Here is a 24226-nt window from a genome sequence, read left to right on the forward strand (position 1 = left end):
AGTGAAAGGGTCTCACCAGGGAAACATCTGAGAGGGTGTTCAGATTGCCCTGGACGGCCTCCCCAGTTTCCTCCAGGTCCAGAGTGTTCTATAACAGAGAAGAAAGCACTGTGAACAAATAAGAGAGCGAAAAACCAATTTGCTTTCTAGGACACCAGATTCTATGGCCCCTATGACACCTTCAAGTGGTTCAAGTTTCTCCTGATACGCCCTGCTCCATGGGAATTTGCACGTTAAAATTAACGTCGATTTTTCCTGCCATTCATTTTGAAATCAGTTGCAAGGATTTCAATCTCTTGGAGACTTTCCAGCCTCCCCTGAACTACGTGGAGCTGCTGTGGGGTAGGTAGCTCTGGCCTTGACTGGGAATTCCTGACTCTTGACCTGAGTGCTGTGCTCAGTGCACTCATTGCCTTCAAAACCCAAGGGTTTTCTCCACGCTGCTCCTAACAGAATCTCAGGAAGGTGTGGAAATGGCCAGGTACAAGTGAGAGGTGGATGGAGAAAGTCTCTGTCTCACTTTTAATTTTAATGGTTTTAATGTTACGTGGGGGGGGGGGTTACAGTTTAAATGGAGCTTATTTTGCAAAAATACTCATTTCTTCCTTCCTTTCCTAACTCACCAGAAGCCTACTGCTCCCTCAAGTGATACTGAGCCGCCGTGAGGCCATCCCTAGCCACCCTTGGGAGACTGAGCAGTGCTACTTTTTAAACTGGGCTCCTGAGGGCTCAGCGGAGCCATTTCTCTCCCCTTCACAGGGCCCAGAATGGCAATGAGCCTCTGCGACCAACACCAGGCTCAAGTCTCAAGTTCAGCGATCAATACTGAGCAGTCTCAGTGCTCCAGGCAGTAGCTTAGAGACAGTGGAGTTGACAAAACAAGCAAGGAGGAAACTGCACAGGGTGAGGAAACACAGGTATATAATGCAGCTGGGGAGGGGTTATCCAGGTTGGCTTCCTGGAGGAGGGAGCAGGGCTTAAAGCTGAGTCTTGTGGACAAAGGATGGGTGTTTCAGAGATAAGGGCGTGCATAAAGCTAGCAGGATAGAGGATGCTTGAGACTCCTTGGGTGGTTCCACATGAGTCAAGAGATGCTTAGACCTAAGCTTGAGGGCAGTGGGTTGCCACAGAGATGTGGTCAGGTTTGCCTTCTAAGAAGATCCCCTTTGCTCACTTCCTCTCCAGCCACACTAAAGCAATGCAGGCATGTCAGGGCTCTTACATTTAATACTGGCTGTTCTTTCTGTCTGGAACACTATTCCTCGTGGCTATCCACAAGGCATGTTCTGTTTGCTCACCTCCTTCCAGACCTTACTCAACTATCACCTCCTCAAAGAGAGTCTACTCTGACAACCCCACCTAAAATCACAACCCCCACCCCAATCCTGCTTTATTTTTCTCCTTTGACCTGATTACTATTCTTCAGCCAGCACCCAAGATGTAATCTTGAAACTTAGGTCAGATAATGTCTCTCTCCAGCTCATAACCCTCCAGGGCCTTTCCATCTTACTTGGAGGAAATTCCAAACCCTGCACTCAGTATGCCTAATGACTGGGTCCTTTCTTGCTACTCCTCCAACAGGATTGGGTGGTTCCTGCCTCAGGGCCTTTGCACTCACTGTTCTGCCTGCACTACTGACTCACTCTCACTTCACTTAGTTCTGACATCAGCAAGGCCTTCCTAGACCAGCCCTGTTTAAAACAGCACCCCTCCCCACGTCCCCACACCATTTCTAACACCTGACCCTGTTTTGTTTTTCTGTATAAGATTTATCACCAGGGTAGAGGGCAGGGTATAGCTCAAGTGGTAGAGCGCATGCTTAGCATGCACAAGGCCCTGGGTTCAACCCCCAGTTACTCCTTTAAAAAATAAAAAATTATCACCACCTGATGTGATAATGTTGATTTGCTTATTGTCTGGTGTCTCCCACTAGGATAAAAACTCCTCAAAGGCAGGACTTGTAACTACCTGGTCCCTACTCTATCCTCAGTGTTCAGGATAGTGGCTGCATGATAAATATTTAATAAGCAAACTAATGAATCCATGAATGAATCAATGGCTGAATGAATTAATCAATAATTCTGGCTGTCATGAGGAGGCCCAAGGGGGCAGAGAACTGAGCAAGGCAGCTACTGCAAGTCATCGTGGGGAGCAGTAACAGTGGTATGAGTGAAGGTCAAGGCAGTAGAGGGGATGGAAGGCACCCCCGAGTCCATATATAGGGCAGAGGCTGCCAGGTCACTTCACACTGACCCTCATCTGGAATGAGCTCCTGACCTTGAGCATTCTGGGCGGGCAAAGGGCACACGGTCAGAAAGGCCAACTATGTGAACTCACCAGCCAACACGATGCTCCGCCCTTCCAGCCCTGAGGCTTTCTCACCCAGGGCTCCCCATCTGGTCCCCTCATGCCTCTGGGGCAATGTCAAGCTAGGACAACTGCCTTGTTTTACCAACAAAGCTGAGGCTTAGGTGTAAACCTCAGCCTCCTGATCTCTCCTGCTCTCTCCAACCCTGTCTCCTGCACACCGCCTCCCAGGAGGAAGCTGCCGTCAGCCTTGGTGACGCAGCGATGGGGGGGACTCCTTGGGTCGGGGGAGGGGAGGGCTGCTCTCCCATCCACCGATCAGTGGCGCCGGTTCTGGCTTCTCTGAGTGGCAGAGCTGGGTGACAATGAGCAAACCACTGAACTGCTCTGTGCCTTAGTTTCCTCATCTGTAAAATGGGGAAACCGCAGTCCCTCCTCTGGCACAATATATGAGGGGAGGCGACTGTCACATCAGAAGCCTGGGATCCTGCAAATCAGCCCCAGCAACTGAAAGTCTGCCCAATATGCCCTAGCCCATGGGAGCACCCAGATGGAAGGAAAGAGTAGTCCTCCCATACACCCCCTCCTCCCAAACCATAACGAATCCAGTGCTCCCTGGAAATAAGTTCAGCTGCGCAACACAGAGCATCCAGGGCGAAGGTGAATGGAGAGGCAGGTTATACACAATGACTTCCCAAGACTGTAGTCACTACTCTGGCCTCGGCAGGAGGCCCCGAGGGAGTCAGAGACCTGGGACGTATCTCAGCCAAGACAACAGGGGCCTCTGCCATGTTCTAACATAGCCACTGCCAACCGCCCCTGAAACTCAGCCTGAGGCACCCTGGGGCTTAGAAGACAGTCTGCAGTGGGGCCAAGGCCATGGGGTTCTGTCCCGTTCTGGCACATCAGGAACTTTGAACATTCATCTAGTCATTCAACAAGCATTTATCACGCAGCCTTGACTTATGAGGAAAGCTCAAGGGGATACAACATGAGCAAGTCATCATGTCCCGAACACCCAGCAGAGGGCCATGAGCACCGGAGCTGCCCACATGCTCTTGCTCGGGTCACTGATGGGAAAGGCAGTTTTAATGGGGGTTGGGGGGGAGGGAAAGGAGCAGGAGGGATCCAGCGCCTGACACATAAACATGTCTTTGCAGAGCACTACAGGGAGGGAGTGACTTTCCCTTAGAAAGTAGGGCATCAGAGAACTCCAAACTGTGGAGGGCCTATAGCCAGACCCCTGATGAGTGTTTTACTCACATGATCTCATTTGATTCTCCCAGTGACCTGGGAGGCCGGCACTCTGCCCCTGTTCACATCTTTTACACTTAAGCTCGGAGAAGGTAGTGACTTGTCCAAGGCCACACGGCCATTCTACAGCAGATGATGCTTCTAACCTCTAACCCATGATGGGGGACCCCAAAGCCCATACAACCTTACCCCAACCCTAGAATTGGATATGGCCCTGATATTGTAGGAACCAAAGAGTCCCAGTACGCTCTCTGTAACAAGAGAGAACCTAGCCATCGCTGGCCCCTGGCCCCAGTCATTCTCTGCTATTAATGGCATTCTGGAGCCAAGACGGAAGGCAGGGATGGAAGGGTGGGAGGGTGAGGGTGGAGTGAGGACAAACATCCAGCCCCGAGAAGAAGGCCTGAAGTGGAGCAAATGGCAGACAGATTGGAACCCAGCCCTGCCAAACTCCATCTGCTGAATCCAGACACTCAGGAGCCCCGGGTCCCCGAGCCATGTTCTTAGTGCATCTGAAATAGCTGCAGACAGCAGGCTAAGAACCCTGGGGATGCGTCAGCAGAAATGTTTCCTGAACAGGCTTGGAGAGGAGGATCAAGGTCAGAGCTCATGCAGGAGCCGCCCCATGCATCCTAGCCTCCTCCCCAACCCCCTCAGACCCAGTTCTTTGGGGACCCCTCCTCCCACATCCACTGAGGCCAGAGCCCAGATAAGGGTTTAGACCTAGCAGCTCAATTAATGGGACACTTCATCACTTCTATAGCTGAGGTGACTGAGGCTCAGAGAGGGAAGGCCACCTGCCCAAGGTCACACAGCAAGGACAGAGCAGGAAGTTGAACTCGATTCAAGGTTATCCAGACCACTTCCCACAAGAGTCAGGACCTGCTGCCCTTGATCCTCCATCTCTTTCCTCCTCAAATCTGTGGTGATTCAGAAAATACCCTTCCCTTCAGAGAGAACTCCTTTCCATCTGAGTTGACCCAATCAGGGCCAGATATCCCAGCAGTCTGGTTTGAAGGAAGTGTGGGGCGAAAATGAAATGAAATCATGAAGGGCAATCACCCGTGCCGACCTCTGCCAGATGGACTCCTAATTCTGGAAACGGAAGCCCATAGGGTCTTGCATGGTCTGGGTGCCACCTCAGCAAAATGAGGCTCTCCCTTCCCCTCCCTTCTCTCCCCTTCTTCTCCTCATCTTCCCTCCCCTCCCCCATTTACAGCCCAATTCCTGGGCTCCTCTGCCTCCACTCCTCATTATGATGGAAGGGCTCTTACATAAAGGTGCTATTTTCAGCTCTTTGTTCTTCTTGCTTCTTTACTCTAATGTCAGGACAGCAGGCTCCCCGCCCCCCACCTCAGCCCCAAAATGTACAAGAGGCGTGAGGCTGGGGGCGCCCTCCCTGTTCTATATATGGGAAAACTGAGGAACCAAGTCACAAAGGCTTCTGGAAGGTCACAGTGGGGCTGCTGAGAGGAAGAGGACAGTCGGAGAGAGAGAAACCAGAGAAGGGAGGAGCGAGAATAAGAGGGAAAAAAGAGAAGGGAGGTGACTGAGGAGAAAAGATCAAGAAGGGGAAAGCAAAGGGAGAAAGAGGAAGGGAAAATTCGAGAAAAGCAGGAGTTGGTGGCCCAGCCAGAGCGGGGACCAGGGAAGAGAGGCTTGTCACCCCAGGAATGATGGGGTGCTAGGAGAGAAGGAGTGATGTGAGCCCAGAGAACCAGAAAGTCCTGGCATCCTGGGGACAGGGGGCTGCCCAGCCTGGAGGGGACAGGCCTTGGGGTCCAAAGGATCATGGGGCCAGACCCCGGGGTGATGGCCACGCTTGTGGAGGTGGACCGTGTTACTCCCAGCTTCTCCAAGCACAGAGTGGGGTAGATGTCTGGAAGCTGGGGGGAGGGGCAGAGGAGAGGACAGACACGATTCCCAACACAGGGACAGGAACCCCCACTCACTGGCTAGGCTGAGGCCTCGGGAACCGGCATTGGGCCTTCTAGCAACTTGTCCACTCCTGATCTAATGTTCGACCACCAAACCACAGAAGCAGAAAAGCCCCCAGGGCGCCTGTGCACGAAGACTTCCTAAGACGAGGGGTCACTGCCTTTTCCCAGCACAGACCGTGCTTCCTTCCACCCCCTTGCACCTCCCTCCCAATGGTCTTAGGAAAAGGGCATCGTTCAGTGGACAGAGTGGGTGACCTGGGATCTCCAGGTCAGGGCCAGAAGAGCCTTGGGGACAGGCGCTGGAAAGCAGGGCTTCAGGAAGGAGTCAGGGGCCAGTGAACCTGGCTGGGGGAAAATGCTGTATCTTTATTTTCATTAACCTCTAACCAAAATGTAGCATCTCCTTCCGTCAGGAATGGAGGCAACACAGCCCAGGAGAATCAGCAGCGCCTGTGCCTCTGTCGCAGGGCTTTCATATCACACTGCAGACGCTGCGAAGTTCCATTTATGCTCAGCATGGCCTCATCATTACAACCGTTACCGACTGATGTCACACCTTGTTACTGGATGTGCTAATAAAGAAGCACACGTTTTATGATTTGTTTCTGTATTTTGAATACGGTATTTCATGATCTGATTTTGTTTCCTTTGTAACCCTATGTGTTTTATTTTTAAACATTTAAAACTGTTATTCTGAGACCGGGTCCCAGGGCTCCACCAGCTTGCCAGAGACAGGGCAGTAAGGCCTTTAGAGGCAGGGGCCCCATCCCCAGCATCCTCTGACAGCTCAGGAGCCCCTTTCCAGGCAAATGAGAGGCCTGGAGTGCAAAATCCTTCAAATCCAGGAGGAGAAGGGCGGTGGTTAAGGCCAGGACAAGTCCTAGCTGCCACCCCAACCTCAATGGCATTTGCTCTGTGTGTACAATTTAGGTCTTGTTCTCTACAACCCCCCTTTTCTCTGCAGTCCTCTGCAGTGCCCTTTGCCAGCTTTAGAGCATCCACAGAATCAGCTCCCACGTACTCCACACCGGCAAGTCTGTCCCTGATCTCACCGAACCTTCATGACAATCCACAGGTGGCCGGTCTATCAGCCCAGAGTACCGATGTGGAAACTGAGGCTCTAAAAGCTTAAGTCACCTGCCCAAGATGCCACGGCTGCTAGTCGGGAGAGCCAGCCCCGGTGTGTGGGATTCCAGAGCCCGTGCACTTAAGCCCTGCTGTGACGGGCCGGCTCGCCACACTAGACGAGGAATTCAAGAAATGCCGGGCCGGCCATTCTCTTTTTGCACAGCTCTCCTGGCTGCCATCTTTCTGGGAGGGGAATGATACTGTTTGGAGGCAGCAGAGAAATTCCCAGGACTGAGCCCCTATTAGACAAATGGAAAATAAACACAATTTGTTGAAGGGGCAGGGCTACATCTGATTTCCTTTGATCAACTGTGTGTGGTTTGAGTGAAAACGGCTGCAGAGTGAGCCACGTTTAACCTGGGATGGATAAGCATGCAGCTCGATCCAGGGAATTTGGGCTAAGTGGAAACCGGCTCTAACTGGGGCATCCATCTGGGGCATCTGGGTCACGACAGCCAGCTGCCTGCCACCTTGCCTGTCTGAGTGCCAGAGTAAAGGACATTTTCCTACGATATGGGAGGTAACTGTTCAGAAGGCTGGAATGTTAGATAATCCTGAGTGGCCAGGGAATGAGGTTTCATTTTGCTTTCTGCTTCACGTTTCCTTGGAACTCCACTCTGTTCCAGGCCCTGGGATAGCACTGGGGACACAGACAGGAAAAAGATGAGGTCCTTGCCTGACCCCACCAGCTCTCCCTGTTTACAGGGAAAGACACTCATGGAGAGGTTAAAGGAATACAACAAGCATTTTAATGGAGATGTGAAAAGCATGAATGCTCCACGAGGAAAGGGATTTTGGTGGTTGTCCATCCAGATTGGGGGGGGGGGTTGTTTGTTACTCAGCATCTCTGCAGCGAAAGCTCACTAATACATGGTGTTGTTGCAGACCAGTGACTGGCACTCAGTGGTGCATAAGTAAATATTACTTCCAGCTCCCTCTTGGGAGGAATGATACAGTGCTTGTTCAAATACATAGACAAGTGGTGGCAACACAGGTTTTCCATTCCTTGTGATGCCTCTCCTGGAATATTTTTCAGAATCTCCCAATAAAGGGGACTTTAAGAGGTGGAGGAAACTTGGGGTCTGCCTGGGTGATACAGATGGGGAGACTGGGGCCAATAGAGGATGAAGGGCTTTCCTGAGGGTGCACTGCATTGTGGGGACAGAGCATATGAAGGGCATGGGCTCCTGACTCCCAGGATGGGCCTGGTGCCCTGCATTCCTGGATAGAGGGGCCTCCAGGAGGAGGTTTCTGTCCTGTGGCTCCATATGCAGGCAGCATGGGGTGCCTAGTCTGAGACCTATTTTGTGTGTGTGGAGAGAGGGGGCTCTCAGGAGATACCAAGGCCAGGGCTGGCCAGGCAGCAGGAAGAGCTGGTGCCTGCAGAGCCATCATCACATCTCTTAGCAGCTCAAGCCCTTTCTGGGAATGAACCTGTTCTTGGTAGAAAGCCACCTTTGTCTGTTCTCAGCAGTCAGCAGCATCCTAACAGAACTAAGGCAGACCGTGTCAGCCCCTGCTCTATCCTGCCAACAGCTCCCATCTCACTCAAAGTCTTCAGCGTATAATTCGCCACTGCCTTTCTCCTCACTTACTGCTCCAGGCTCAGGGCCTCCTGGACTTTGCTCAGACACTCTGGGCACACTCCCACCCAGGGCCTTTGCACTCGCTGTTCCCTCTGCTGGAAATGCTCTTCCCGCAGCTGTGGGCGGGGCCAGTTCCCAAACCTCTTTCAAGTCTTACTTAGGTGTCACTTTCTGACCATGCCAATCCCTCCCCAAATCCCCTTCCCCGCTTCATTTTCCTCCTTAGCACTTTTCACCACTTAACATACTGTGTGTTTCAGTTATTTATCTGGTTTAGTCTGTCATCCTTGCTTTACCCTAAATTCCATAATGGAAAGGATTTCTCTGTTGTTCACCACCGTATTCTCAGCTCCTAGAATGTATGTAGTGCACAGCGATCACTTAATTGACATTTGCTAACAGAAGGAGAGAGGAGATGATGGATGGATGGATGGATAGATAGATATACAGACAGACAGATGATGCTTAACGAGCATCTGGTGAGCTCCTTCAGGGGAGAATCACAACCAGATGGCAGGGGTTAACAGCATCAGCTCCTAGGTAAGCAGGCCTGGGTTTGAAACCATATTCCTCCATTGACTAGCTGAGTGACCTTAAGAAAGTCACTACTCTGTGAGCCTCAGTTTTCTTCGCTGTAAAATGGGGATCATAGTGGTACTTGCCACACTTAGTTATTGGGAGGGTCAAAGAAGATACAGTTGGAAAGCATGATCACAGCCATGGCATCTCCTGACAAATGCCAGCTACTCTTATTATTAAGAAAGGCCCAAATTATTAAAATAGGCTAGGCTCCGTGCTGAGCACTAGGGAGTCAAAGGTGACTCCAGACGTAGTTGTTGCCCTCAAGCTGCTCATGGTCAAGGAGGGTAACCGGCCAGGCTTGTACAAACTATTAGAATAAAATGACACAAGAGCCATAACAGCAGGAAGCCCAAGGGGCTGAAGGAGCCAGAGGCTGAGGGTCATCCCCCTTGAGAGGATGAGGGAAGTCTGCTTGGAAGAGGTGGCGTGTGAGCTAAGGGCTGATGCACACACAGGAGCTATCCAGGCCGTGTGAAGAGGGAGGGAGAACATTCCAGACAGTGAGATTATATGGCATATACAAAGGCCGAGAGGTCTCTCAATAGCTCCACAGCACAAGAATTATCATCCTCATTTTACAGATCCTGAAACTGAGCTCAGAGAGGTGAAAAAACCACTTCTCAAGGTCACACAGCAAGGAAGTGGCAGAGCTGGGATTTGAACGGAGGGCATTCTCACTGCAGAGCCCGAGAAAACCTGATGTACTGGCAAACAGGAGAGACAGTGGGTGCTGAGAAGAACCCCGGCTCCCCATCAGGGCTGGGTGCAGAAGTAAGGGGGTGTCGAGAAGGCCACAGCCCCCTGCCTCCGCCCCAGCTAAGGGACTCCCACAGCCCCACTCCACAGGAAGGACGGTACCTCCATCAGGTCTATAAGCCACAGCAGCCGCTCCTGGGGAGGAAAGGTGAGCAAAAGGCAAAAAGAAAAATACATCAAATAAATATTAGGGATGGGGTGGGCACAGCAAACCTCCTTCCCAAACACACACACACACACAATAAACAAAGGGATTCCCCAAATCCCTTTTCTTTTTACTTGAAATGCTTGGGGCAGGAATAAAAGAGGGATGAGGAAGACCCCACAGCTACAATCGGCATGGCTTCATTTCTAACTGCCTCCTTGAAGGAAACCGGGGGTTGGGGGGTGGTCCTCACTGCTCTGCAGAAATGACACTTGTCCTGGAGAAGGGCCTTCAGGAGACAGTCATGCACCTGGGCACAATCTTCAGACTCCCAAGCAGTTGAGACTAGGATCACTATTTCCACTTAGCAGATGGGAAAACTGAGGCTCAGAGAAGGGAAGTGACTTGTCCAAGGTCACATCTGCTACTGAAAAGCAGAGCCTGAAGGAGGACCCTGTTCAGAGGACTTGATCAAAGAAGAGCTGGATTTCTGAGAGGCCCGAGCCTCGAGGGGCAGAGAAGCTCAGGGTCTATAAAGTGGAGCCCGGGGCTATGCGTGTGGAGGGCGCCCGGGGTGGGATGAAGTTTGGAGGGGGACTGGCAGATCCTCAACCCAGTGCTTTCCAGAAGCCACCAAGTGTCTGCAAGGCCCTAGATACAGGGTGGTTTCCCCAGATCCGGAAGAACACAGGCTCCCTCTGCCCTCGGGGTGTGGGCAGCACTTCCGGGATGTCACGCATCCTTTACTCCTCCCAACAAGCTGGGGAAAGCAGCAGTGCTGCCCCAGTGCAAGGAGGGAAACCGAGGCACTGCGGAGTGAGGCGACCTTCTTTCCACACTGCCTCTCCTGCCTGCACAGCTTTCTCCTAGACCCACCTCCAAGAGCTCGCCCTGGTCTTGATTAGTCCTGATCTGACATGCACGTGCTACCTGGTGGGCCTCAGACTATCACAGTTACTCACATCTCAGAAGCTAGGAGACCCCTTCACCTGTCCCCCAAATTCCCTGCTCAAAATCATCTCGTGGCCCATCTGAAGTCTGCCTTCTCCAGGGGGCCCCAATCTGTAGAGAGGGTCTTTGGCAGGGCAGGGTCAACTGCCACAGCTGGGGCCCAGATGGCAGGGGCAGTGTTTCCCAGGTACTGGACAGACCCCCAGGCTGGGACAAGGTCAGTGCAGGCTGGCGTTGAGTTGAGGCAGGGACCCTGCCCAGAGCCCTTTCCAGGTGTAAAAGTCACCCTGACTTCTCCAATCCTGCAGCCTTGGACTGCTGCGGTCAGAGTCACCAAGGACCTCAGGCCATTTTACCCACAGGGAAGCCGAGGCCCAGAGAAGCTGGACTGAAACCTGACTCTCTTGCCTTCCGAGCTAGGCACACCTATCCCACCCACTGGACCTCTCATCCCTGATTCTGAACGACCACCCCAGGATTACAGTCTGCAACCCCCAGGTTTTAGAGCTGTGACCAATGGCTCCTAAAGCCCCAGATGGACATTATCAAGGCCAATCTCAGTGGAGCAAGACCCAGAGAGAAACAAACACTTGGGCCAGGGCCCACAGCCTGAAGCCAGCTCATCAGCTGTGTGCCATATCAAAGCCAAACTTGCAGCTCTGGGCCGGGGACAGCCTCCTCCCTGCACCAGAAGTGATCTGCTTGTCCTGAAGCATGACATGGACTCTACCACAGCCACATCCAGAGCCTAGAGGAATGCACAGCAGCTTCCCAGGTCACCCAGGATGGATGAGGACTCTTGGGGATGAAGGTGACTCAGCATGGTAGGCATAGGAGGTAGAAGAGGAGAATTCCCCCAGAAATTCAGATCCCCAGAGCTATTAAAACAAACAAACAAAAAAGCCACACCGGGAGCTGGAGTCTGCAAAGGAAAGGCATGTATGCCCCAGGGTGGTTGTTTCCTGGTGGCTGCAAGCTCACCTGTGCCCACTACCTCCTGTGTCTGCAGGCGGACATCACTGCACCCTCAGAATTGCTCCTCCAATAGGACAACGAACACTGTCTAGTAGATCCACCCGAAAGAGCTCCCAGTTCAGGGAGTAACAGTGCTTAAGAAACTTGACTTCCCACTCCCTTTCCAGGAGAGAAGTGCTGAATGATGGACAGGCAGGGAAGGAGAGGACGGAGCCAAGCCCACTCTCCTGACCTCCAGCGCGGACCTTAATAACCAGCTGTTTCCCATGATGGATAACAACGCATTTCCTCTGCTCCTTCCTTGCAAAGGCCTCCAGGGTTCATCTGCCTCTGAGCATCCTGGGGGCAGAACCACACCCTGAGATGGACCAGATGATTTTCTGGGGGCTGGCAAGTCTGAGAGAAAGTCAGGCTGGGTTTTGGGGGTGTGTCGCAGGGAAGGTCCCAATCACCACGAGTGCCCTCCCACAGATTGGCATTATTTTTTCTATTTGTCTCATTATTGCGTTTTTCATCTTCCTCCCCCAGCCTCCTCTCCTGGACTGTGAGCCTCTGAGGCAGGGCCACATCTGTCTTGTTCACCAGTTGTGTCCTAGAGCCTGTGCCTGGCATACAGCGAGCACCCAACAATTACGAGGTTTTTACAAGGGAAGAAACTGAGGCTCAGAAAGGTACAGAGCAGGCAAGGGGTCAAATCCCAGCACAGAATCCCAGTGCTGGGATTTGAATGTGGATGGGTCTCACTCCAAAGCCAGTATCTTAACTCCCCTCCTGCTGGCTGTCAAGCCAGGGACGGGGCAGGGACAGCTCACCCTGGCTGAGCTGACGGTGGTAGAGGTCCCGTGGCTGCCTGTGGATGAGCCCGTGTCACTGTAGGAGACCATGGAGTAGGTGTCCCCAGCCCCAGGGCCCGGGGGCTGCTGCGCCTTCATCGACTCGATCTCCCGCCTCAGTACCAGGTGGTCGAAGCGGTCCAGGTCTTGGGGGGAGATGGTGCCTCTCACCTCAGAGAGGAGCGAGAACTGGAGTCAGGGACAAGTGGGGCACTCAGCAGGGAGCTCCACCAGCAGGTGGGATGGCCCCCTGCTACCCCAAATGACCTGCATGCAAACTTGGCCACTGGCCTCCCTCCTTAACCCTCTATGGCTCCCCACTGTCCCAGGAGAAAGTGCAAACACCTTCACCTGGACACCAGGCCCAGTGTCATCTGACCTTGCTTGCCTCTCACCTCTTCCTCCCTGGCATCTCAGTGTGCACAAATGGCTGCAGCTTCCTGAACAGGAAGCTCTTGGCTGTCCCTTCCCCCTACTTCTCTCCAAATTGCATTTCCTCTATTAAGTCTTCCCAAATGTAACCACGCCCAGCAGATCCAATCACTTTCTCCTTGTTGTAACTTCTGAACCTCAAAGGACTTCCTCTAGAGCCTGGTTTCCAAAGGAGGCAGGACAGCACAGTCACTTAGGGGGTGATTTATAAAAATTACTGGTGGCTGGGAAATCAACTATACTTCAATTTTTAAAAATGGGGGGAAAAATGTATTAAAAAAATGACCGGTGGCTGGCTCCCATCCACAGATGTGTGGAGTTAGCCAGCCTGGGGTGGGGCTTGGACAGCGCTTTTTAAGAGCAATCCAGACAATTCTAAATGTACACTCAACATGGAAACCCACTGCGTCAGGGCCTCGGTCACAGGAACTGTAATTGGCGGTTTCCCCAGGAGTCTGCGGGCTTCCCCAGGCCAGGGGGGTTGTCTCAGTTACCAGTCTCTGCCTGGGGTTCAGTTTAGGCCTGACTCTTTCTGGGTTCTCCGTAAAGGAGTGGGGGACAGAGGGCAGCAGGGAAGGATGCAGAGCCCTGCAGAGCTGAAGCCGGGCCCCCAGCACCGCCTTGCCCAGGGAGGCACGGGTCACCTTGGCATGCGTGTTGAGCAGCTCGAACAGGGCCATGACGAGGGCCTCCACGGAGATGCTGCTGCGGCGGTACTCCTCCAGGTAGTAGGCCATGGTGGCGCGCTCCTGCTCGTTCAGCAGATGCCGGGCCTGCTCCTCCAGCAGCACCCGCGTCTGGTTTCCCAGGCTGCTCAGGGTCACCTGGGAGCCAGCTGGCCCCTTGTAAAACCCCAGCTGAAAGACAGCAAGACAGAGGCCTGGGTATTCGGAGCTGCTCTGGAACTAAATGGCCAGGCCAAGCTGGTGACCACACTGCACAGGGATGGGGTGGGTCCTTCTGAGGTCTCGGCCCATGCGGTACACCTGCAGATGTTAACAGGATGTGCTCAGAGCACACGGCCTCGTGCAGCAGCAAAGTGCTTTCATGGCTCACGTAGCACTTGTACGCGTTACCTCTTCAGAGCCTCATGACAATTCATTGTCAAGCAATATTACTATGGTTCCCATTTTATTCTCCAGGTTGCAATATCTCTCTTGGTAAACTGAGGATAATAGTAACTTTATTTCCAAAACATAGCTCAGGTCTGCAAACACACACTCCACCCGTCCCCGCCACTGCCTCTACCATCATCAGCCGTGAGGGTAAGACACCACCTGGTCTCCCCTCTTGTCCCCTCTGCCTCTTTCTGTCTCCTACACAGAGCTGCTGAGATGGCTTCATCAAAATACAGATCCCATCTTGCTTCCCTCTTTAAACCCTTCAACAGCATCCTGTCATTTTAGGTTAGAAGTCAAGCCTCTTACGCGACCCACTAAGCCCTGGGTGGTCTGGCCATCCCACCAAAAAGCCAAGCCTGGTGCCTGCCTCAGGGCCCTGGCACATGCTGTGCCTTCTGACTATATCACCCGCCTCCCACTCCTGCAAAGATGTTGATCTCACTAACTTCTACTTAACATTCCGTTTACAGCCAAGACACCATGTCACTATCTCAGAGAACTTCTGCCCTCTCTCCGCCCCCTGCCCTCTCCCCGCATCTAAACTAGGCGTCAAATCTGTCATTCTCTCTCATAAGACCCAGCACCTTGCTTCGATGACACTGAATGTCTTTTGTGATTAGATATGATTAGATAGATTAGGTTTATTCCGTTTTTATGTATGTCTCCTTCACTGGGTGTAACCTCCACGAGGGTGGGAACCTGATCAGTTCTGTTTGTGCCCTTAACCCTGGTGTCCAGTGCGGTGCCTGGAACGTGGCGGCACTCACTGGCATGTGTGGAATGGAAGATGGGCGGACAGTCAGCAGGCCGCCCACATGAAATGAGCTCATGTACGTGAGCCACTCAGCCCACCCTGCCAGGCCTAGAGCTATGAAGAAACCGAAGAGACCCACAGACAGAGATCACCCTACCTTGTTAGTCCCTTCTGTGAGATCCCCAGGAAACCTATGAAGAAAGACAAGCACATTCAGCTTCATGTCTGAGCAGTTCAAACAGGCACAGGTAAGGAAACGCCTGATCTGCAGCAGGATGAACAACGGTTTTGGAGAAGCATGGCCTGCACTCGCCAGGGCCACTCAAGGGAATATCAACCCCTGGAGAGATGGGCAGCTTCTGTTCTCCCGACCAACCACATGCATAGCACTTCTAAAACCATGCAAGGTTGACTCCTGAGTTGTTTCCAACCCTACAGGACCAGGCAGGTAACAAGGAGAGGTGAGAATAAATGGCAACTGATACGTGGCCTCGGGGTCAGGACAGTCCCAGCGAGGGGTGGGGACATGCATCTGGCAGGTGCCGCTCAGCTCTAGCCTGTTTTCACGAAAAAAACCATGGGCTCAAGGTGCCAGAATCCCTGATTTTCAAGAAGTAGCCAGAAATCCAGCTTTTTTTTCCCAACGGGAAACCTGTTGTCCTTTTCAATGTTGGCAACTAATTTTGTAAAATTATAATACTCTGCAAGTGAAAGGAAGGCGGGAAGGAAAAAAGGGAGCTAGTGAGAGAAAGAGATGCCCTAGGTATATTTGGCTCAGGGGCCGCCAACCAGTCTGAGAATTTTGATGGAAATCCAAAGGTGACCCTTTACAGTATTAGCCACTGTGCAGCCATCTGACAACTATATTTCACTTTATGACCTCCGAGACCCTTTCACCCAAGTAATTCATGGGATCCTCATCCACACCTTTAGGATGGGGACTTTGGGTTATGATTCCCACTTTTCAGATGAAGCAACTAAGGGTCAAAAAATACATTAGGTGAATAAATAAAGAATGAGAGAGCTGGATCATGAGGTTCAGCTTCCCAAGGGCAACTGAGGCCAGGAGAGGAGAAGGGATGTGTCCAAGGTCATGCCCTGCAAATGGAAGGGACCCTGGGGTTGGGACCACAGGCTCTGAAAACCAGGGCAATCTTCACAGATCAGACCACGGTGGAGGAGTGGGAGGGACTGTTACTGCCTTTCAGAAATGGCCCTGGGGTCCTGGGGCTCAGAGTGAGTGAGCAGTGCGGCCAGACCCTGCTGAGTTCGTGGCGATGTCCCCAATCCGGGAACTGGCAATCCACTTGGTCTCGTCCACGGTGGTGCGAGCGTGGGGCAGCCTCCCGACGTCCTTCACCGTCAGGATGAGGTGCTGGGATGACTTGAGCAGCTTGACTGCCTCATCGTGCAGAATGTTGAGAAAGCTCCGCCCATTCACCTCCAGAATCTGGTCCCCAACCTGCACAGTCAACACAACAGTCACCTAGGCTGTTTGTAGGACACCAATTCATGCCAGGGGCTTCAGAGCCCTGATTCCAATTCTCCTCCTCGCTAACCTGGCAAGGAGGTCACTGAAGCTCAGAGAGATTATATGGATGCCTGAGGATCACACAGCAACAGGCTCAGAGAGGTTATGTGAATGTCTGAGGGTCACACAGCAAATCAATGGCAAAACCAACCTTCCAACCCTGAACCTTCCAAGCCCACACTCCTGTCACTAGAAAGGGCACCTCCCCTCATCGTAGCTATGGCTTTGAGGGGTGAGTCTATGAGACCCCCAAGGGTCTCCTTATATAGAAAACAAAAGCCATCTCAGAGGCCTAAAGGCTGGTGGAATTGGGGGTAGAATGAGACAAGAGGTATGAAGGTCTATTTCAATTATTTTCTTTCTACGCTTCTACATTGTTAAAATTTTTACATCAAGCATGAAAGTCTTACATTACCTTAAAATGTAAACAACATTTTAATTTATTCGAGAAAAAAACAGTAAGTGAGAAAACCAGCTTCCCCTTAAAGCAATAATACATTGCTTGATTCTTACGAACAAAGGCATTTTTTATCTTCTAGTGTAAGAACATATTTTTTAATGAAAGGATCTAAAAACTTAGAAGGAAAAAAAAACTACCCTTCTCATAAACATAAATATGTGACAAAACCAGAAGAGTCTGGCTGGGAAGATGCTGCAGTGGGAGACGGGCAGGTGGAAGGACACACAGCACATTTAACTCAGAAGGTTCAGTGCTTTTCCTCCACTAACCTATGGGCGCCTGGAAGGGGCTGCCCAGGGTCACACCTCACCGTGGCCTTGAAGGGCAGCCCCATAACATCAATTATCCATGGCTGCTCTTCCTTCTCCCCAGTGTTTCCACCCACTGATGGCACATGGTCACGCCCCCTCCCCCAGGATGGTTTTCCAGTGTTTTTCAAAGTAGAATTTGGAAAAGGAGAGCCAAAAGGGAATTTGAAAGAAAAAGACGAGAAAAGAAGACGTGATGACGAGGCTGAGAACTGAAACCCTGGTCCCCAGTTTCCTGTCTTCTGTTTAACACCTTCCTGCAGTTGGGGAGTTTCCAGAACAGAAAGTGGTTACACATTCAGACTTTCCGTCTCCCTTCTACACCAGCATTGATGTGCTCAGAGGAGGCCCACTGCATCTTTGCCTCCACAACCCCATTCAGCAACATTTACTGCATACCTACTATGTGCCAGGCTCTGTGCTGGGACACATGCTGAGCAAGACAGAGACCTCTCTGCTCTCATGCTGCTCAGCAGGCTCTGTCTTGTGCTATAATTGGCTTTTCCCTTCAGCCTCTCCACAGTGTCCCCAGGGCCCAGCACACAGTGGGAATTCAATAAAAATTCATCAAATGAATGAAAAGTCAGACACCTACTCCCCTCATTCCTAGCTCCAAGACCATCTCTCTGGCAGCTTAGCAGGGACCAGCACAAGACACCAGCCTGGAGCCCCAGATTTCAAGGCACTTTTTACCAGATGCTGTCTGTACGTCAAGGACCTTGTCTGTCCCTTTACATACTTTCCCTTATTTAATATCCTCAGCATCCTGTCAAGTAGGTACCATTGCTCTGCATCTCACCAGAGAGAAGATGGAGGCTCAGAGGGGTTAAGTAAATGGTCGGTGGCCACAGAGCTAGTGAAGAGGACAGCTAGGGTGCGAACCCAGGTCAGGCTGGCCCCAAGGCCCTAATTCTTTCTACTACTAGGCTGCTGTCAGGCTTCAATTCCAGCAAGCCCACAGCCACCATCCTGCCGTTCCTTCTCACCTAGCTCTGAACACCCACCCCCATCACCAACTGTGATTTTACTGCCCTGAGTAGATCCTCCAGCAAGTCTCACCCCATCTTCACCTTCCTCCACCCACTAACTTGGATTCCCTCCTCCTCACACCTGGGTTCCTGAGTCGTCATCCTCCTCCACGCATCAGCATCTGAAGTGCTCCCAGACCTAGCACCAGATTCATGTTCCCTCAACCTTTTGCTTTCGCAACAACCTTCCTAGCTTAAAAACCTCAACAACCCCTATATGATCCAGGAGGCAGCGTAATGCTATGGTGAAAGGTTTCAAAGACCATCAGACGCGGATTAAAATCCTGGCTCTGCTACTTTTATGCCATGTGGGATCAAGCAAAGCCCTAGTAGCTTTTGTCCCTTAGTTTTCGCCTGTGTGAAAAGGGGATCCTAGCCCAGGATTATCCCCCAAGTTTCTACAGTCATCAACATCTGTTCCCAATGCCACCAGCAACATCTACAATTCTCTCTCTCTTTCCACATCTTTGAGCTCCCTATTTGAGAAATCTGAGTCCCTGAGAACTCAGGCAGCCCCAACTGGTCTCCTCGTAAAGAGCCAGAGGTGAGAACACCTGATTCGGACTTGGCACACAGCAAGTGCTCAATATATGCTTATGCGTGGAGGTGTGGATTTCGCCACTTCCCACTGTGCCTCTCTCCCGGCTGGCGTTCCCTGATGCTAAGAAGCAGAGCTGTGTCAAAGGAGACCTTCCACAGGCTCTCGGGCCTTACAGAGAACGGAGGGAAACTCACAGGGCAAGGGTGGGCTCACTGGTGCCCATGCCATTAACCAGTCTGTCTCCCTGAGTAGCGGCTCCACCTCTCGCCTCTGCCCAACTAGCTTTCTCCCTCTCCCCTGCCGTCCCCAGCTGTCCCCCCACCCCACAGCTCCCAACTGGAGCCAGGCTGTCCTTTTCATCTGCTGAAGTGCTCTGTTTTCTTAAGTATCCCACTCAATAGCTTTGGCTTTTGTTAAGCTAAGGGAATCCATTTTAACCTTTCCCACACATTTTATTTCATCCCAGAAGTTTAATTAAAGGGGGTAGCATCTGAGAGACCAGACATGAGAGGGCATCCTTTTGTAAGCAAGTCTCTCCCCTACAGGTCCAGGCCTGGGGGAAGCAACTCAATTCCACGAGCACTTACCTGGCCCTGCACAGTGAGGCTGGGGGAAGGGGCGAAATGTCCCAAATATTGTTTGCAATGTACGTACATTAAAAAAGTGGTGTTTAGCTGGAACTCAAATTTAAAATGGGCGGTCTGCATTTTTATTAGCTAAATCTGGCAACCCTGCGGTGAGGGTGACAGTCACCTCTGGGAGCAATGGTTCTTGGCGGGGTCGGGTGCTGACTTAGTGCAATGGTTTCCAGACTTCGGTTACTCTCCTTCGCCCTGAGCCAAGCACCCGTTATTTATGTAGCCCTAGAAATCACCGGGGTACCACTTAACTGCAGCCTCCTCGCAAGCATTAGCCATGAAATCACAGGTCTGCTGTGCTAATCACATTTCCCTGCTCGTGCCTGTTAAATAAATACATCCCTGCCGGATTTGTGAGAGGCAGCACGGGGTTCGTGTGCAATCCACCTGCGGAACATGTGTGAAGTAGGAGTCATACTCCAGAAACCCCAAATTAATGGGGCATGTGAGCCTGTCTTCCGCATCTCCTGACAATCCTCTCTTGTCCTTCTTCTGGGGTCTGTTTTAAAACCCAAGTTCCAGACGGGGCTGGTTTCAGGGTCTCCACGCATCCCTCCGCAGCATCTGAGTTGGTCCGAGTTACTCCTTTTTCTGTGTCCTGCTCTCTCTCATTCCCTTTACCTATTGGAAAGCTTCTTGAGGTCCGGCAGCCCTGTCAGAACAGGCATCTGCCTGCTCACTGTCATTCAGAGTTCACAAGCCACTTTCAAATAAATCCAGTGTCTCCCCTGCTGCTCACAGCAGCCTGAGGCCAGCCGGCTGTGGAGTCCCACCCCTACGGTGCAGCAGAAAGATGTCCATTGTTCATAAGTCAGGCAGCCAGGACAAGGTGGCTGTGTGGCCCTGCACAGCTCAAGTATACTCTGAGTGTGCTTCCTCATCTGTAAAACGTGCCTGGCCGCAATTCCCAGGTCACCGAGAAGCGAGTTGGATCACTTGGTACAGCGCCTGACACGTGAGAGGCTTTCAAGAGCTTTTCAGTGACTTCCCTTCCAAACGGTGGGGACATATCAAGCAACTTGCTCAGGGTCATGGTCACATGAGAACAAGGAGCCAGCATTTGAGCTCAGCTTCTCCTGTATTCTCCCCCACCCCACACCACCTTTATCCTGCACAGTGCCTGACACACGAGAGGCGTTCAGTAACTGCGAAGGAGTGGCAGACACCCTCCTCCCTACTCCCCCGGGCTCACTTCTACTCACTTCCCCTTCTCCTTTGGTTTGTGTGATGTGTAGTTGGAGGTGACATGTTCAAAACTCTTCATCTGGCTCCTCCCCTAATGCCACCCCCCTCCCCCAAAAGCCCCAACAAAGAGCTCTAGGTGTTTATTCATTGCAGTTTTACTCTCTCTTTCCCATGGAAGCCAGCTTTGAGTTAAATGACATGGGGGTGATCAAGGTAAAGAGGGAAGATGTGGAGATTGAGAGGCTGAGGCCCAGGCAGCACAAGGGTGTGTCTGGGGCCACAGAGCGAGGCCACGGCAAAGCCTAGACCCTGAGGCTGATTAACCAAGAAAACACCCACCCGCCCAGAGCTCGTCAGGACACGACCCCCTGGAGAAGGAAGAGACAGAAGCAGAGTGTGATCGAGTGTCTAATATTGCTCAGCCTGCAGACAGGCACCGACGGGGAGGACGTGGAAGGATAAACGAATAAAGAAGGCTTTATTTTATTTGTCACCATGGGCATCCTATTTATCACCAGTGCTGGGGGAGCGGAGGGTGGACAGTGGGAATGCCCTTCATTTTAAGGCAGAGGAAAGACTCCTCCATCATCCACAGCCCATCGAATGACAGGCTCGGGTTTGGGACGCTCCGAGAGAGCGGGAAGGGAGCTGAACAAGGACAGGACACTGATTTCCCCTGAACTTGGCCAACCAATCACCAGGAAGTAAAAATTCACTTCTCCTGGGCCTCAGACCCAGTGAATTCTCGCTTCCCCTGGAAAGAGGAGAGAGCTCAGCAGGCTTGGGAGTGACTTGACCTTGGTAATGGTCCTTCATTACTCCCTAAGAGACCTGGGGAAAATGATGTTACTGCTCTAAGCCTTCCTTCCCTCAAAACAAGAACAAGACCACCAATCGATGAAGTATTACACTGACTGAATGAGAGGCCATCTGGTGCGTGATTATGAGCACAGACCCAGGAGTCTGTCCTCAGGGTCTAATTCCAGAATCTTCCACTTCCTAGCTGTGTGACCTTGGGTAGTTTCCCTACCCTCTCTGGGCCTCAGTTACCTTCTCTGTAAAATGGGGATAGCATCAAGAGTTTAGGATTAAATGAGTTAATACACTCTCCACTGTACCCCCAGCACCTGGCACATGGTGGGTGCTCGATGAATATTTATTGAATGAACACATATAAAGCAAGTAGAACAGTATCCAGCATACAGTAGGTGCTCAGTAAATGTTAGCTGCATTTTTGAAAAACCACATTTATCCTTGAAGTGACCGCTCAGTCACTCACCAACCAGATCTTTTGAACCTGCTTCCTCTGAGTCACTCAAGGCCATACCCCTCCGCCTTTCCACCTGCTTCCTCCGGGAGCCCTGCCTTCAGCTTCAATAGACCCACACATGTTAACCACACCCATGAGGCACATACTCTTATCCCCATCTTACAGCTGAGGAGGCTAAGGCTGGAAAGTGAAGTGACAAGATCTGAGATTTGGCCTTCGTTCAACCAGCTTGCCAAGCCCCTGCTCCAACCAGCACCAGCTCCTCCTTGAAGAATAACCAACCTATCCTTCCACCTCTGACGTGACCTCTCAGCCCCGGGCAATCTGCCATGCACACAGTAGGTGCTCTATTTGTGGCTGGTGAAGGGAACAAAGGCGCCCAAAGAACCCACAGCAAGAAAGCAGCAGCGCCGAGCTCCCCCACCAGAGGCAGTCAGGGGAGACACCCGCCAAACCCTCAGTCTGTGTGCTGTGCTGGGAGACAGGATGCATCCCTGCCAAAGGCATGCATCAGCGCACCCGAAAGCAGCAGACTTCAGGCCCTTTTCACCTCCTTCTCGAGACTTCACTGAAATGGATTTTGTGGCCTCAAACGAGGACTCCACTGATTGTAACATCACTGCAATGAAAATTCAAATTCTATTCAAGAATTTTATTGCAATTATGAATCTTTAATAATCTTCCATGTCAGGTATGAAACTTTAATGGGCCTGGGTTTTTTTATTTTTATATTTTTGGTTCAAGTGAGCAAGGTAGTTTTAATGAGACATTAGCTTTTCCCAATAGTTCAGAAGTCAGCAAACTTTGTCTGCATTTAAAAAAAAAACTCAAGGTAAATGCTAAGAAGGTTCCTGGAGCAAGCAAGCTGGGGGTGAGGGCTGGGTCTGTGAGCTCATCACACAGCCCTCTCTGCTCTGACAAGGCAGAACCCAATCAGAAATGCCACAGATGGAACTGGCAAAGCTGGTGCGTACTGACTTCCTTCTGCTTCCTCCTTCTGACGCCAGCACAGCCACTGTCAGTCCTGCTTACTCTATTCAGAATGGGGCAGGCAGTCCTCAGGGAAGGCCTGCTTTAATCCGTAGGCAATCAAATGAAAAGCCTGAGGTCCAGAGAGGGGAAAGAACTTGCCCAAGGTCATACTCTGAGTCAAGGTCAGAGCAGGGGGAAAGAAGCCACTTCAGAGTTCTTCTGAGAGGAGAGTCTGGTTTCCAAGGAAACACAGCCAAAGGTCAAACCCAGGAGGAATAACAGCTATTGAACCCCGCTAAGTACCTCACTTAGACCCGACTTCATACCGTTTGGCTCTACACTTAATAAGCACCACCCAGGGCCCGGATGGGATAGCCCATTTTAGAGATGAGGGTGGTGAGGTTCAAAGAGGTGAAGTCACTTGCCCAAGGACACCCAGCAAATGGCAGAGCAGGATTTGAACCCAGCCCAACTGCTGTTCGGAGCCACAGACTTGTCTTTGCCCACTCAACATTTCAGATGACCCAAAAGGCACTCAGAACCAGCACAGTCCAAAAGAACTTTCTGCAATAACAGTCCCACGGCCCTCATCATGGTTTGAGACCATACTGGGCTGTAAGCACTGAGTCAGGGCCAGAGGGCTGCGTCCCCCTTGCATGTCACATGGGAGGCACCCGACCAGTGCCTGACAGAATCAGTGAACTTGTGAAGAAACAATTAAATGAGTGGGTGACCAAATACACAAACAAGCAAGTTAGTCCCCTTGCCCCTTCTGGTTTCTGCAGACAGGCAGGAGACATTTTTCATTTATGTAAAGGTTTAGTCTGACAAGGCCGGGGCATGTGGGGAGGCTGGGTACTTGCAGCTCCGCTCTGTGAACTGCCGCAGGGAAAGAGTATCCAGTTTTTTCAATCAAACAGAAGACAAAGAGGTAAAAACACAAACCACAGTTTTGTTTTGGCTGGAATTATGCTCTGGGAAATGGTGCACACTTATCCAGCCCCTCATTGTGGAAGAGAGAAAACTGGGGTGAGGGGTGGAGAAGAGATGTTATGGGTCTGAGGCTTCCCAGTGAGCCGGCCTTGGAACCCAGCCCTCTCACCTGCTTTGTGCTGCTCCACAGCCCTGCAAGAATCAGTGAGTCCTCAAGTTCAAGTCCACAGCCTTCACGTACACAGAGTGACCAGTCTGAAGGGGAAACCTCATTTAGAATGGCGATCAAAGAGAGAAAATATTTAGGGATAAACGTAACAAGAAATGTGCAACACATATGTGAAGAAAACGTAAAACACTCAAAATGGACTCAACACGTAAGAAAAAAAAAAGATGCTCTGTTGTTGGAAAAGAGTCAGCATCATTAAGATGTCAGTTCTTTCTCATTTGAAAACTTAACATTATTCTCATAAAAATACCAATAAGCTTTTGTTACATACACTGACATAAAAGTTCATGTGAAAAAATGAAACTGCATACGGAGGAACCCTAAATGCATATTAAGTGAAAGAAGCCAATCTGAATAGGCTACATAC

The 24226-nt window shown here is 51.4% G+C and overlaps 1 protein-coding gene across 7 annotated transcripts in view; it reads right to left on the reverse strand.

Moving 5' to 3' along the window:
• WHRN (whirlin) overlaps positions 1-24226 on the reverse strand; it is an 80112-nt gene that overhangs the window by 5571 nt on the left and 50315 nt on the right. For 3 of the 7 annotated variants that reach the window (XM_032478275.1, XM_032478272.1, XM_032478271.1), the window contains 6 exons: positions 16024-16226; positions 14922-14955; positions 13534-13746; positions 12437-12646; positions 9656-9688; positions 17-88 (listed from right to left, as the gene is read on the reverse strand). In XM_032478275.1, coding sequence (XP_032334166.1) covers positions 17-88; positions 9656-9688; positions 12437-12646; positions 13534-13746; positions 14922-14955; positions 16024-16226 — 765 coding nt within the window. The remainder of the gene's footprint in view (positions 1-16; positions 89-9655; positions 9689-12436; positions 12647-13533; positions 13747-14921; positions 14956-16023; positions 16227-24226) is intronic. The other 4 variants (XM_032478273.1, XM_006186030.2, XM_032478274.1 and 1 more) reach the window with 3 other exon arrangements.

The sequence above is a fragment of the Camelus ferus genome, chromosome 4 (genome assembly GCF_009834535.1).
Source record: "Camelus ferus isolate YT-003-E chromosome 4, BCGSAC_Cfer_1.0, whole genome shotgun sequence".
NCBI classification, from domain to species: Eukaryota; Metazoa; Chordata; class Mammalia; order Artiodactyla; family Camelidae; genus Camelus; species Camelus ferus.